The sequence below is a fragment of the Python bivittatus genome, unplaced genomic scaffold (assembly GCF_059951505.1).
Source record: "Python bivittatus isolate LINGU-HERP-01145 unplaced genomic scaffold, Pbiv_v1 ctg000020_np1212, whole genome shotgun sequence".
In the NCBI taxonomy this organism is placed as follows: domain Eukaryota; kingdom Metazoa; phylum Chordata; class Lepidosauria; order Squamata; family Pythonidae; genus Python; species Python bivittatus.
In genome coordinates, this window is record NW_028277030.1 from 96574224 (window position 1) to 96587992 (window position 13769).

The window sequence follows — 13769 nt, forward strand, 5'->3', positions numbered from 1 at the left end:
CAGAAAGCCTACTACCAATGATACAGCACCTATTATAATCACAGCACTATGAAATGGGGTGGTAGGGGACATCAATGGTATTTGTGAGTCAAAGCTTTAGAGAATGTGATATAAATGATCTGCAGGATGTAAGGGAAGAGAGAGCTGGATAACTTGGTGGTGAAGACTGAGAGAGATTAAAGAAATCTGGCTTGACAAAATATCTTGAGTATGTTAGGACACTGCAAGTACCTCCTAGTTGGTAAGATGCAGGCAGATATATTAGCTTGCAAAGTAGTCTCCAGATCAGAGAACCAAGCTAGCACAGAATAATGTGAGCATGCTTGCAGTAACACTGGGCTTAAAATGCACTTGTGGTATACTGGCCAACATTTGACAAAACTGACCAGTACTGTCCTTACCATTGGCAGGGAATACTGGATGTGGCACAGGTACAATTAAGGCTGGTAACCTAGCCTGTGCCTTATGTGAAAACCTTAATTGATCAAAGCTATGATAGGTGGTGGAGGTCACTATCTATGGGATCATTGGGTGATAACTATGGCATATGAAAAAATGTGACTTGGAATATAACAGAAAATAATATTCTGTTAGGTGACATGAACAGATGAACGGGAATGTGCTTCTGTCCACTTAATTATATGTAAATGAGTTGTGTATGTCAACAGAAACAAAAGTATGGTGGATGCAGTATGTTCATGTGGCATATGGACATACTGTATCCAACCCAATGGGGGAGATGGGCAGCATACAAATTTAATAAATAAATAAAAATAAATAAATATGTGTTAAAACAGGAAGAGAGAGGATAAAGTCAGTGAAATAGAAGTATGTAGAGATGTGTGGGTTGTATGGAGAGAATGAACAAGGATTAAATTGCAAAACAAATATATGAAAGAAGAGTGAATGGGTTGAAAGGAAGCAGAAGACTGAGAAAGTCATGACAGGATGAAACTGATGACATCCTCAAAATGAGAGATGTCAATAATTTGAAGAAATAAAAGCCAATATGAATCAGGGTATGGACGTGGTGGAAGCAAGAATGGTTTGGAAGAATATAAAAATATGGAGAAGTATTGTGAACAATATTGATGTAAACCAGATGTAGATGTTTTTTCCTTATCTCCTGCCTTTATTTTTTTCACTCATTCCTTCTCATTCTTTTCATTAGTTTGGACAGAACAGAGAACTTATTACACCTGGAAGCTGGTAAGTACAGTTAAACTTTGGCCTCTTAAGGTTAAAGCAGAACCCATAAGATATTTAAAAGGGACATTAAATTGGGAGTTTATCCCATTTGGCTTCAGATTAGTTTAATTCAGTAGGACATACAGTACTTCTAGGATAAAACCAATGTGGTGTAGTGATTAAGATGCTGGACTAGACAGGGGACATCCAGGTCCAAGTCCCCCCTCAGCTATGGAAGGTTATATAGGGCTTATTACTGTCTCTCAGCCTAACCTAGTTCACAAGGTTGCTTTTAGGAGAAAGTTGGAAAAGGGAAGGTTATGCACGTTGCCTTGAGTTCTCAGAGGAAAGATGGAGTGTATGTCTAATAAACAAGCATATTCAGCTTTGCAATTAATATTTTGAAAAATGCAATGCCTGGGTAAACAGAAACACAAAAAAACCCTGAGCCCTTCCCTTAGCATTCCTTGTGGATTCAGAACAAAACTGGGGCAGGGAAACTCCTTTTCTGAAATCTCACCAATATACTTGCTCAGCTAAATATCACCATCTTTCTTGGTGCAAGGCTGCCCTGGTACAAGCAAAGAAAGGGAATCAGGGAATCAGATTAGTACCACAATCCCCAGCAGGATTGTTACCCCAGCTCATATTTCTCTGCCTTGGCTGGCTAAATGAACCAAATCTTCTGTTTAGCAGAAGCAATAATAAAATAGCATTCCTGATATATTTCTAGTTTGAACAAATATTATTTGCATTAACATTGACCAGCCGACCTTCAGTAGCATAGTTCTTTTTCTCGTCAGCATCTGTAGTTAACTCAAACATGTCCCCATAAGCTCGGGCAAGTCTCCAAAGAAAGCCAGGATGGTTTCGATACTGCTTGCAAACACAGAGATGCGTTAGATTGCTTTTGCTATAGATATCTTTTGACATACTTAAAATGCTCATGCCCCCAGTCCCCACATGCCATTCTGTAAGCAATTACATTGTCTTGTATTTTAAATTCATTGTCTTCATGTATAATTGTGTCGTGCTTTATCTATTTACTGCATTTTTGAAGCTGCCTGACTCCAACCAACTCTGAGCTGCTTACAGAGTGAAGAACAACACAAAAACAACGAAATGCAATACATTAGGCCAAAATAAATTACAAGATAATTACAAGATGGCAATCCAGACAACACATAATAAAATAAAACAGGGGAGCCCCATCCACCCCAGCCCAAAATCTGGGAGAACAGCCAGGTTTTCAAGGCCTTATGGATGTCATCAGCGTGGGAGCCATATGGATCTCATGGGGGACCTCATTCCGGTGGGAAGGTGCTGCTACTGACAAGGCATACTTCCTGGGTCCCAAAAGGTGACGCTGTTTAACTGAGAGGACTCAGTGTGCACCCAATCTGCCAGATCATATTAGCCAAGCAGAAACTATGGGAAATAGGCAGTAACCTCAAATAACCGGGCCCTATGCCATGAAAAACCTTTTTCAGAGTTTTCTGTTGAAGCAAGTAATAGGATCTAGAATTAGATACATATACACATGTAAGATTCTGCATGAAATAGGAATTTTTTGTGTAGCCTGCTAGATTTTTGTAGGCAGCTACATGGAAGCACTAAAGCATTTTTCCTATCTGCAAACTGAACTAATATAGTTTACTTTGACCCTTTAAAGGAGTTTATCTGATTAACCACTGAAATTCATTCATTCATTCATTCAGAGCAGGGGATCCCAACATTTGTGTGCCACAGCTGGAATGTTGAGAACATCCTCTGAGGGATCTCACAAATCAGCTGCCATGGTGGGTGGGTCTAGCAACAGCCATTGACCAGAATACAAACTGGCATCACCTCTATGCTCCAAAGGCCCTTTTATCACCTGAGCTAATTTCTGTCTTTCCTTCCTATGCAAGGAGCCTCCACTGATGAAGAAAGCGTCACTTTTATTTCCTTAGACTGCCCACAGGCATCACATGTGATTCAGAGTTGAAGTAAAGGCTCCTTCCCACCATCTTCATTTTAGCATAAACAAGAGAGGTTCACAGCAACCTAACCATCTCTTGTTCTTCTCCTACTAAATTCCTTGTTGTATTCTGCGAACAAAATGGGAAGTGCTTAGTTGCTGCTGGAACCCCTCATCCTTCTCTAATCCCACAGTAAAAGCAACATTGACTCTCACATAAACCACAAAGTTAATGTGGGAAGAAAGCCTGTGTTGGCCTGCTGGCGACTGGAAAGGGGAAACCAGAAGAGGTGTAACTTGATAGTGGATGCTTTCTCCACTGCGCTGAGTAACCATAACCACTTGTATAGGGAGCCTACTTTCAGCAAATATTTGGGAATGCTAATCAAAGGGGCCATTTTTAGGCAACAGGATATTTTTTTTTCCCTTAGAAACAATCTACTCAAATGTATCCTTAAATTTTAACACAACTAAAACTTTTAAAAGAACACCATGGAATGCACCGGACTAGAGACAGTACCTCTTCCTTCCTTTCAAGCAATAGTTTGAAGCTTTCTCTTTTCTCATGCTCTGAGCCAACATGCATTCTGTCCACCTCCTGCAGAAGATTAAATAAATCTATTTTCTCTTCAGGTATCAATGAAGATACAGAGCAATTGATCCATCCTTTTTCTTCCTCAGATTCTCCTTCAGTATCAGTATGAGCTGTAATGTAACTAAAATAGAAGAGAGGAAAATATAACTACTTCTTGAAAACCAGCATGGTTACATTGCAGCTTATAACTGTTATTTTACTAATTAACATATTTTAAAAATGCTGCAAAATATATGTTGAGCATTTTCATTAATTTTGTAATATCCACAGACAGACCAATTAAATTATGCTTAAATCATGCACAGTTCTTTGGTATTTTGCGCTACTGTATTATTTTTTATTTTAAAAAACTATTCAGTAAAATTAAAATGACTTTTTTGGTATTGAAACATAAAACCGATCTGAATTTAATGAAATTCATCAACTACATTTTCTAATTAATATTGTCCTTACCTTCAGTTTTTGGTGAAATGTTTATCTTTTTAAAAGGAAGAAAGTAATTTCTCTAAAATTACCAGCTGAAAAATTCTTGAGACAATTGAATCGTAGAAAAGATACAAAATGGAATTACAGGTTTTTACATGCAATCATTTGGAACTAACAACATTTCTGCACCAAATCAAATACCTCCTGAGGCTTAGAGGCATCCAGATTTATCATGGCAGTCAGTAGTATCATTTACTGAATTATCAAGACCTTGAGACAAGGTAAAATTATCTCTTAGTTTCCAATGAAAACAATTCAATCCTTTAAAAAAATGATCAAGGCCTCGTTCTTAGCCTTGAAAAGGCTGTGATGGGTATTACAAGCTGTTGTTGTAGTTCTTAGTGTTTTTCCCACAAGGGTTTCATAATCTACTTGTTTTTGAACTGTGCTCACCTAGTTCTTATAGCAAAGCTATCAATGCATGACGCAATACGGGTTTTTGTTTTTCAGCCAGCTTGTTGTAGAGTCTGAAACTGACAAGAGCTGGCAGGGAATGACTGACCCAAGGCCACCCAGTGGGTTTCTGTGCCTAAGGAAGGACTAGTACCTGGGTCTCCCAGCTTCTAGTCCAGCACATTAACCACTGCACTACACTGGCTCTCTTAGGACAAGATTTGTTATGCTAGTAAAATTCAAGCCATTCAATTCATTACTACAAGTTTGCAAGTACTGTATTGACTTATTACAAGTTTGCAAGAACTGGTGATTTTTTTTACCTGCTGTATGTTGCTTTTGTCTATGAAAATTAGTACAGTCAGTATCGGGGATGGGAGGAATTTTATTTCAGTCTCTCTCCATAGAGCTTAGATTATAAATAAAGGAGACCAAGTAGTAGCTGCATCAGTAAAGAGAGTCCTTACAGGTAAACCAAGCATCTCTATATCTTGCAGCTGGTTCAGCTTTTTCCTTTAGAGGGTGGCAGGATGCAAGCATTTTGGCTTTCCACATCAAGAAAAGGAAAGGTCTCAAGAAAGTCCCAAAGACTGGGAAGGGCTCAAAAGATTGGTACTGGGGATGAAAGGACAGAACGAGTAAACTGGCCAGGATGTCTTCATGGCCTCCATCCTATTATGTAAATCTTCTAGGCTTCCCTATTGTTTAACTTAAAAAAAAAAAAAAGAATAATTTAAGTAGGCAAAATGTCTTACAGTCAGCATTTAGCCATCCAGTTTATTTTTCTATTTTACACATAAATGATGTACACTAATATCATTATTTAAAATAATAATAATATTCCCACCTTTTTTATATATAACTCAAGGCGGTAAACATACCTAATACCCCTGCCTCCTTTTCCCCACAACAACAGCCCTGTGACATGGGTTGGCCTGAGAGAGAGTGACTGGCCCAAAGTCAGCCAGCCGGCTTTCGTGCCTAAGGAAGGCCTAGAACTCACAGTCTCCCGGTTTCTAGGCCAGTACCTTAACCACTACACCAAACTGGCTCTACACTAAAATGTACACTACACCAAAATACCCAATGTCAAATATTTTGTGGGCCCGAGATACTGGAAAATCCATCAGTGGACAATGCTTCCCATATTTCAACTTCTTGCTCAAAAATAGTAGAAACTTTCAATGATTGTCTTCTAGCGGTTAGTTTTCGGAACTGTATGCATCAACTGTGTTTGGACAAAATAAGGAAGACACAGCAATCCAAATCTTAAGGCTACCCGAACTGGGCTGCAACAGGTTTGACAACCACTGGATGGCAGCAAAGAGAGACAAATAACTCTCTGCTGCCATGCAGGGAACATCAGGTTTTGCAGTCTGGATCTGAGAGCTCCACAACAGACGGAACCTAGAAATGTTAATGGTTTGTGACACATCCTATTTTAGCAAATATCTAGAGACATGCAGTGGATTTATAAGCTTCTTCATACGACAGAAAGGTTTTCAATGTATTCATGCAGCAATCCCTCTAAATATCTGATTTAATGTAAAACAGATGGTGACAAGCCCTGGATAGCCACATCCAACTTTCTGAGTATCATGATGCTCACATATGGTGCATAAACATCCATATAATGTATTCGATAGCTCTGTATGTCACTTGTATAATAAATATAAGTGACACAATTGGCTTATTTGCCTCCATTTAAAAAAGATTAATTCCAGAGCCTTGAATTTCCTAGAGCAGACTTATCTTCCAGAGATCAGTGTGTTCCATACATGAAACCTGAACAGTATAAAACACTGATGCAATTGGCAGAAATGTTAAAAAGAAAAAAGAAAGTTTTAGTAGAACGAATTATGCTGGTTCAGCCAATTGTTACCAGGAATGACTTTTAACTGAAAACTTCAACCCAGGGACTGTGTAATACTTCAGGTTGGATTGGAAAAGGATGTTTTGGAATGTGTTGACACATAAACAGGCTGCAACTTGAACCCAGAATCAGGTGCACCTGCTTTGAATGAGTCAGGGCCACGTGCTATGTTGACACTGCTGTCTGTCTCAGAGCATCTCTTCCCAAGCAAATCTGAAGCACTGCAGACGTTTTGGGCTGAGGGCCACACAATGCTCTTAAGCGGCATTCCAGGAACACATTCTGATAATTTGGGGAGGGCAAGATGAAAAGTGTAGCAAAGTGGCTAACATGAGGACCAAGGAGATACTGGCTCAAATCCACTTACAGCCATGAAGTTTAATGCTAGCAGTTGGCATTTTGTTGCCTTAAAACTCACAAATGATCTTGTTTTGAAAGGACAGGTGCCTTTGGGTTGGTAACTCTCTCCCAGCCCAACTCACTGCCCAGAAAAGTTAGGAGGAAGAATGGGAAAACTGGAAGGAGGACATGTTATGTAGGCAGATTAAAACTACTAGAACAAAAGGGGATGTAGTTATATAAGCAAATAACTTCAATTAAAATAAATTAAGTAAATATAATTTCCCCACGTGTTGATAACCATGCTTTCAGTAACTTTAAAAACTTATTCAGCTAATCTGAAACACAAGATCTTAAAACATTAGTACCTGAGGGGCAAAAAAAAAAAAAAAAGGGCAGAGAAATAGTCATGTATCTATTTATTGGTTTAGTCTGCATGATACAAAGAGTACCAAGGACCCAATACTTACCTAAGTAAGGGATGCCATTGAATCAAGGCAATTAATTAATCTTATTATCTTCTTTCATACAAAACATACATTAAAATCAGCCTGGTTTGTTAAGATTTTGTGCTTTGTTCATTCTGTTTTAACGTATAATATTAGCTACTCAGTGGAAGCTGTTTATTTTACAAAATGGCATGACATAATACATCTAAAAGAAATACTACACTGTACATAGGCATGCAATGTGCATATCCATCACCACATGGGCCAATTACATTTATTTTGCTTTGTGTACACATGTATGCTAGAATTCCTAGGAGAACATACTTCTCCACTCTATATTCTGCTTCAGATATCGCGGTGGAAACAGCAAGGTAGCTAGATCATTTTCATGAGGCCACAGTGGTTGAAAATGACACAGGAAGAATTGTAATCAAAATGAACCCTGACTGGTAATAATATAAACAGTATAATGAACAAGAATTACACCACAGGAATTCTATTTTCCAGGGTAAGGCTACAGTGGCTGAGAAACTGCAAATCATGTAATACTTCAGGGTTTTCAAGCTGAGACATACCAAGGATGCAAAATGCTATGTGGCTGAAGTGATTATCAGAAAATCCCATTCTGACCTCAAAACTGAGGTTGCAGTACCCCGTTTCAAGGTCAGTTCACTTGGCAGACCCAGAATGGCTCACTTTAAGTTCAGAAAAGCTGTTTTTGTGGCAGAAAAGAGTGCTCTGAGGTCAAATATTTAGACTTTAAAACATTTTACAAATCTCTAGGTAACACTAAGACTGACTACTTGGAAATTCGTTAGGACTCAAATCAACTTAGCTTGATTACAAAGCAAAGGAATTGTAAATTCTCTTTAAATGGCCTCTCCAAATATTGAGGTGTTTTAGAAAGCAATCCAGAAATGTTAGATGTTATAAGATGCCAGGACTAGTTATGTGAAGTTTACTGAATATTTAAATCTATAAAAACAGTAGTTTGCTTTTATAGACTTCTTATCTTTTAAAAACTAAGTATTTCATTAACATCATTCAAAATATTTTTTAAATACCCACCCGCCTTCACTTTCAGCCTCTTCAGAACTAGTAGTATCAGATACGCCTTGAGCTGTTGCCTCAACCTTTCGCTTCTTTGCAGGCCTATGTAAAGGGCTGGTTCTGCGACTTTCTGTTTTTCCTTGAAGTTCATCTCGAACAAGTTCATCCAACTTCGGAATAGCTTCTTTCAGAAATGTCACTTCTCTTTTAAGTTCTTCCACACTTACCACTAAGCCATTCAATTTCTCCAGTATCTGAAGCTGTCTTCCTTGTAACAGCAACACTGTTCTTTCTTCTCTGTGAGTTTCATATGGAAAATCTACTAAATCAAAACTGTTGGCTGAATTTGGAAATACAGGCAAGCGCACAGCTTTGTTGCGCTTGTGTGTCTTGAGATACCAACACAGGACAAAGGTTACTCCAGCAGCTCCTGCCATTAAGCCAAATATTAGCCTTTTGTTTTCAAAGTGGGACATGCTTGCTGGTTCTGAAACAGTATACAAAGCAGAAGAAAAGCTGTAGTTGCAAAATGCCTTGCCTTTTGCAAAAGACAGACTAGAGGTACAAGTCATTCTTTTTATATATTAGTTTTGTTAGGGTTCTTAATTAAAAGGCATTTGGGCCACTATCCTAAAGATATACATCAAAGATACGCGTCAAAATTTGGAGACATCCATCATGCTTCCATAAGGGTCTGGTTTTCAATCTAAGCACATTTTAAATATCTGGCTGATCTGAAATGAGGCTCTGAAGTCTAATCTATCTGAACTATAACTTTGTTCTGTTCTGCATAGCAAAGAACTATATTCCAACAGAAGAGAATACATATATAGCTCAGGGTTGAACTGTGGAGTCCTTGGTGTTCTCTGAGTTTGGTTGTTTGCTTGCAGACGTTTCATTAACCAACTGGATGACATCATCAGTGCCAGACAATGTTACCTAGTGGGTAATGCAACATCTGCAAGCAAACAACCAAGCTCTGAGAGCACCAAGGACTCTAAAGTACTACATGATCCTTTACAGAGTGAGCAGGCTATAAATATTTTAAACTTTGGAAAAATTCTAAGCAGTAGATTCAAACTTTATTTTGTCCGATTCTTCTTTCTCCCAAAGAAAAATTACATTTATTACAGTTACACCATCTTTCCCATCCATATGCCAATGGAGCGATTAGTTAAGTTCCATATTAAGGTTCAAAAGCTTTCAAGTGATGGTAGAGAAATTGTAATTTTTCAAGATAATCTGAAGCCACAACTGAACAGAACAGTAAGTGCATCTAATTTTGTGCTGCATGGTATGCATTCTTCATTAGTCTTCTATGTCTCTATTACCAGCTATGAGCTTTTGGGGGGAAGTTGAACGTAAAGCTAAAAATCAACAGATGAGCAGACAGAATTTAAGGCAACTCAGTAATCTATCCAAGGTAATGATGAGAACTTAGAGTCAGTCTCAACTTCATATATTTCATAAACTGATTGACTGTAGTCTAGAAAGCTGAAGAAAATTCTATTTCTATTATAGCCTAAGGGCCTTTCTCTACCACTGATGTAAACTGGCCACCCAGCTTTGACTTGGCACAAAACAACCCCAACACAAAAATTGCTGTCCCCAGTGCCCACCCCTATCAGACCTCTACGGTGTCAATTTTGAATCACTGCCAAGTGGTGGTGCCCTGACTGGTGAGGGTGCTGCTCATTCTAAGCAAAATGATTAGTGTTCTCCAGTATCCTTTCCAGGATGTCACCAGCCAGCAAGTAAAACATCCACCAATCCAGAACCTGCAGCAGGAATGGGAAGGATCCCACTTCTGGATTCTGCCTGGGCAATTGTAGGCTGGTTTGTCTACTGTTCCTCTCACACCCCATCTGTCCATCTCCCAAGTTTAGATAATGTGAAATACAAAAATGGGAAGCAAGGCAGAAATAGGGCAAATTTGGTGAGAGTCAGATTCTGCCATGATTGTGCAACTAGCTAGAGTCTGTAGGGGTAGAACTGAAAGTGAGTAGCTGTTAGACAACCAAGTGTCTTATTGGTGGAAGCAGAGAGCGCAGAAATGACTGCAAATGACAAATGCTGGGAAATAAATGGTCGCAGTGGAACATGTGCTAGCATGTTGCACCCAAAACGTCTATAACAGAACTGATCACACCTACAGTAAATCAACTGGCTTTGGACCCTTCCCAAATGTCAAACTGGTATAGTTCTTCACCAATTCAGATTTTACATACCTTGGAGAGGTGGTAGGACACGGTTGGCTTAGTACGAATCTTCACTTCAGTAGACTAATTTCAGGGAGGGGATATCCATTACTTACAAATGTCCATTAAATTAGAGACTAGTCACTTGCAGCAATTTGTATCATTTGCATAATGATGTCATTACGCAAATGTTAATCAATATGTAAAAACAAACATGTTGTGTGTAAAGCCCGTTGCACTGATCTTTGATAAACCAAGGTTTCACTGAAATTTAAAACCAGTGCAAAGTTGACAGGATAAGGCTGTTTTAATTATTGGCCTGGGATGAGGACAGTGTGATGGGGTCAAGGATGAAGTCTGGTATAGTCACCAGTCTATTGCCTGCATCCTATTCAGGTGCATGCAGGTCAGGGCCTAAATCACAGGCAAGGTGCCTATGTTCTCTCGAAGAAATAACATCATCCTATTTCCTAAATCGGATTAGAAAACACCTTGCAAATAGTGTTACAATCCTAGAAGTTATGCATTCTGGCCTCTGAGTAAACAATGCATACCAATGTTTCTCAACCTTGGCAACTTTAAGATGTGTGGACTTCAACTCCCCATGCTGGCTGGGGAATTCTGGGAGTTGAAGTCCACACATCTTAAAGTTGCCAAGGTTGAGAAACACTGATCCATACTGTTGAAACTATCCAGCTACAATTCCCCATAAACTGCTAAAAACTTTGTTGCCCTGCTTCAGAATTCATGGGATTTTTTAAATGTTTACTTAGAAGCAAGTATTATTTAAATCTCAAACTCGGTATGGTAGCAAATAATTCAAGGAAATCAGTTTCAAATAAGAGTATCCAGGGTCATAACTATGTACTCGGATCAAAGAATCTAATGGCACCCGAAAGGCTAAACTTGGAACCCCACTAAATTCAGGGAAACTTATTTCTAAGCAGTCCTGCCTAGGATGGCTTTGTACCATAGTTATTACAGTATAGCAAAAATCTTGGAGAGGCAGACTCCCCTGTGACTTAATAACGCTGTTCATCTTTCGGGTGCCTAAAAAATCTTGGTTGGGTTCTCTTCCCAGAAAGTCTGCCTCTGGCTGCGCTGTCCCCAAGTGCTTTCGGTGAGTTGCTAAGCTGCAGGTGTTGGGGAAGGCTTTCCTGTAACCGAAACAACCACGCGCAACCCGACAATCAATGCATGTTCGTTCTGGGCGAAAGAACAGTCCCAAGACGCGGGGCTGGGTGCAGCCCGGGCGGCCTGAAGCGGCAGCTGAGCGAAGCCGTGGCTCCGCCGCCGAGTGGGCGAGCAGCGCGCGCCTAGGTGCCAACTACGCGACGGCGGAGAGAAGGAGCCTCTGGCGCTGTCGGGGGTGGGGCATCCCCGCACCGGCCTCTGGGCGCCTCTTCCCCTAAGGGGAAAAGGGCAGGCAGCGCCCCGCTCTGCGCTTCGAGGGACGTGGACAAGCTCAGCCTCGGCGTTTCCACCTACCAGAGAAGCCCTCCCGCCGGCGGTCCGCTCCGGCTCGCTGCGAAGCTACCGCTGCCGCCCCTCCTGCGCTCCCGCCGCCGCTTCCGCACCTGAGCCTGCGGGGAGGCGGTGGCGGCGGCGAAAACACTCAAGGGCCGCCCACACGGTCTGAGACCCGGATACGGATGGGCGGGCGGTGGACGGCGCTCCGGGAAGCGCCGCTTCTTTGGAAGCCGGTTCGCCAGGTGCGTTGGGCGGCAGCTCTCATCATCCCCTGCCAGCGCCGCTTGTGGGGCGGTGGAAGTTGGCCTTCAGCACGTCTGGAGGGCGCTTTCATGGAGCTGGGAAGACTTCCGGGGTCCTCCGCCAGGGATGGAGACCGTGGCAACCTCCAGAACGGCTTGCCTCGCAAACTCTGCCGGCTGCGCCCCAGTTTGGCCGGTTCTGATCCGCTGCCCCTCGCCTCGGAGGTCTCGGGTACCGGATACCGGCGGAAGCCTTAGTATGCCCGCTTATCTGAGGTTACCCCCACTGAACGGAATAGGAGTTTTGACGTTAGAAATGGGTCTTTTTTATTTGGGGGAAAATCTTGAATGTATTGGAGTGAGTGCGTTTTGTCTACAATCAGCCACAAAGTAATTTTGTTTACACCAGTGATGCAACTGCTGGTTGAAAATTATCCTTGGAGAACGACCTTTTACCGTTTACTTGAAGATAACACAACAAATGAGCCAGAATACTTTTTAATATGTAAGCTGGGAAGGGAGGAAGGAGCCCAAACCATAGAGCTTATATAACTTGAGTTAAAAGTGCAATGGCACACGGTTGCTGAAACCAATAAGATAAATTAAAAGTACTGTATTTTGACTGATTTTTTTCAATCAAATTTGTAGTAAATACATTAAAACTTTGTGTTACATCCTAAATAGTAATTTACACTCTAAAAATATTTTGATATTTTACATATTGTCTAACATACTGTTAGAGCAGTGGACAAACATTGCAGAAACCAGTGCCTGAATCCCTAGCTGTGAATGAAACTCATTGAGTGACTCCAGCCCAGACTGCTATATCTCAATTTAACTTACAGTTAAATTATAGCAGTTATAAGGAAAAAATGTAGTAAAAGGAACCATATAAAATGCCTTGAATTTCCGGAGACAAAAAATGTAATCAATGAATATATACACTACTATATGACAGTTTTTGCAAATATTTAATCATCATAATAAAGAATTATACAACTGGAAGACACCATTGAGGTGATTTGAGTCCAGCCCCCTGTGCAGGGCAGGAATCCAAATTAAGATATCCCCAACTGATGGCTTTCCAGCTTCTGCTGAACTCATCCAGTAAAGGGGAACACAACCTCTATGGATAATTAATTCAACTTGCTTTGTAGAGAAATTTATTTTGGACACTAATGATGGAGCCAACAGGAAAGGTTCACTCCACCCTTCTAGACTTAGACTTCTGCATCTGGAGGAGGGAACTTCTCCTTCCTCAGCCTTAACTCTGCCTTCTAGAGAAGGGCATTTCTTCTTGGCTTCATGTTGGGCCAAGAAACAACCTTTTTCTTTTCACTTGCATCCAATAGAAGGATACAAAAGGGGAAAAAAAGGAAGGAAGCAAAGTGTGGAAGTAGAGGTGCATGGCAGTGGTGACATTTTTTCCTCCTTGCCATTCTGATTCTAGAGTCATGCAAAGCAACAAGGGGTTCTGCAAAATGTCCTTAGGTGTGGGATGGCAGAAGAGGCCAGTGGCCAGGGAA

The 13769-nt window shown here is 40.7% G+C and overlaps 1 protein-coding gene across 2 annotated transcripts in view; it reads right to left on the reverse strand.

Moving 5' to 3' along the window:
* The window catches only part of RMDN2 (regulator of microtubule dynamics 2), a 33349-nt gene extending 21193 nt beyond the window's left edge, over positions 1 to 12156 (reverse strand). For both annotated transcript variants that reach the window (XR_003086180.2, XM_088144705.1), the window contains exons 1-4: positions 12020 to 12156; positions 8352 to 8820; positions 3669 to 3864; positions 1962 to 2064 (exon numbers count right to left, since the gene is read on the reverse strand). Coding sequence is in view for 1 of the 2 variants with exons in the window: in XM_088144705.1 (XP_088000831.1) it covers positions 1962 to 2064; positions 3669 to 3864; positions 8352 to 8809 (757 nt within the window). In the remaining variant the exon portion in view is untranslated. The remainder of the gene's footprint in view (positions 1 to 1961; positions 2065 to 3668; positions 3865 to 8351; positions 8821 to 12019) is intronic.
* Between the last annotated feature and the right edge of the window lie 1613 nt (positions 12157 to 13769).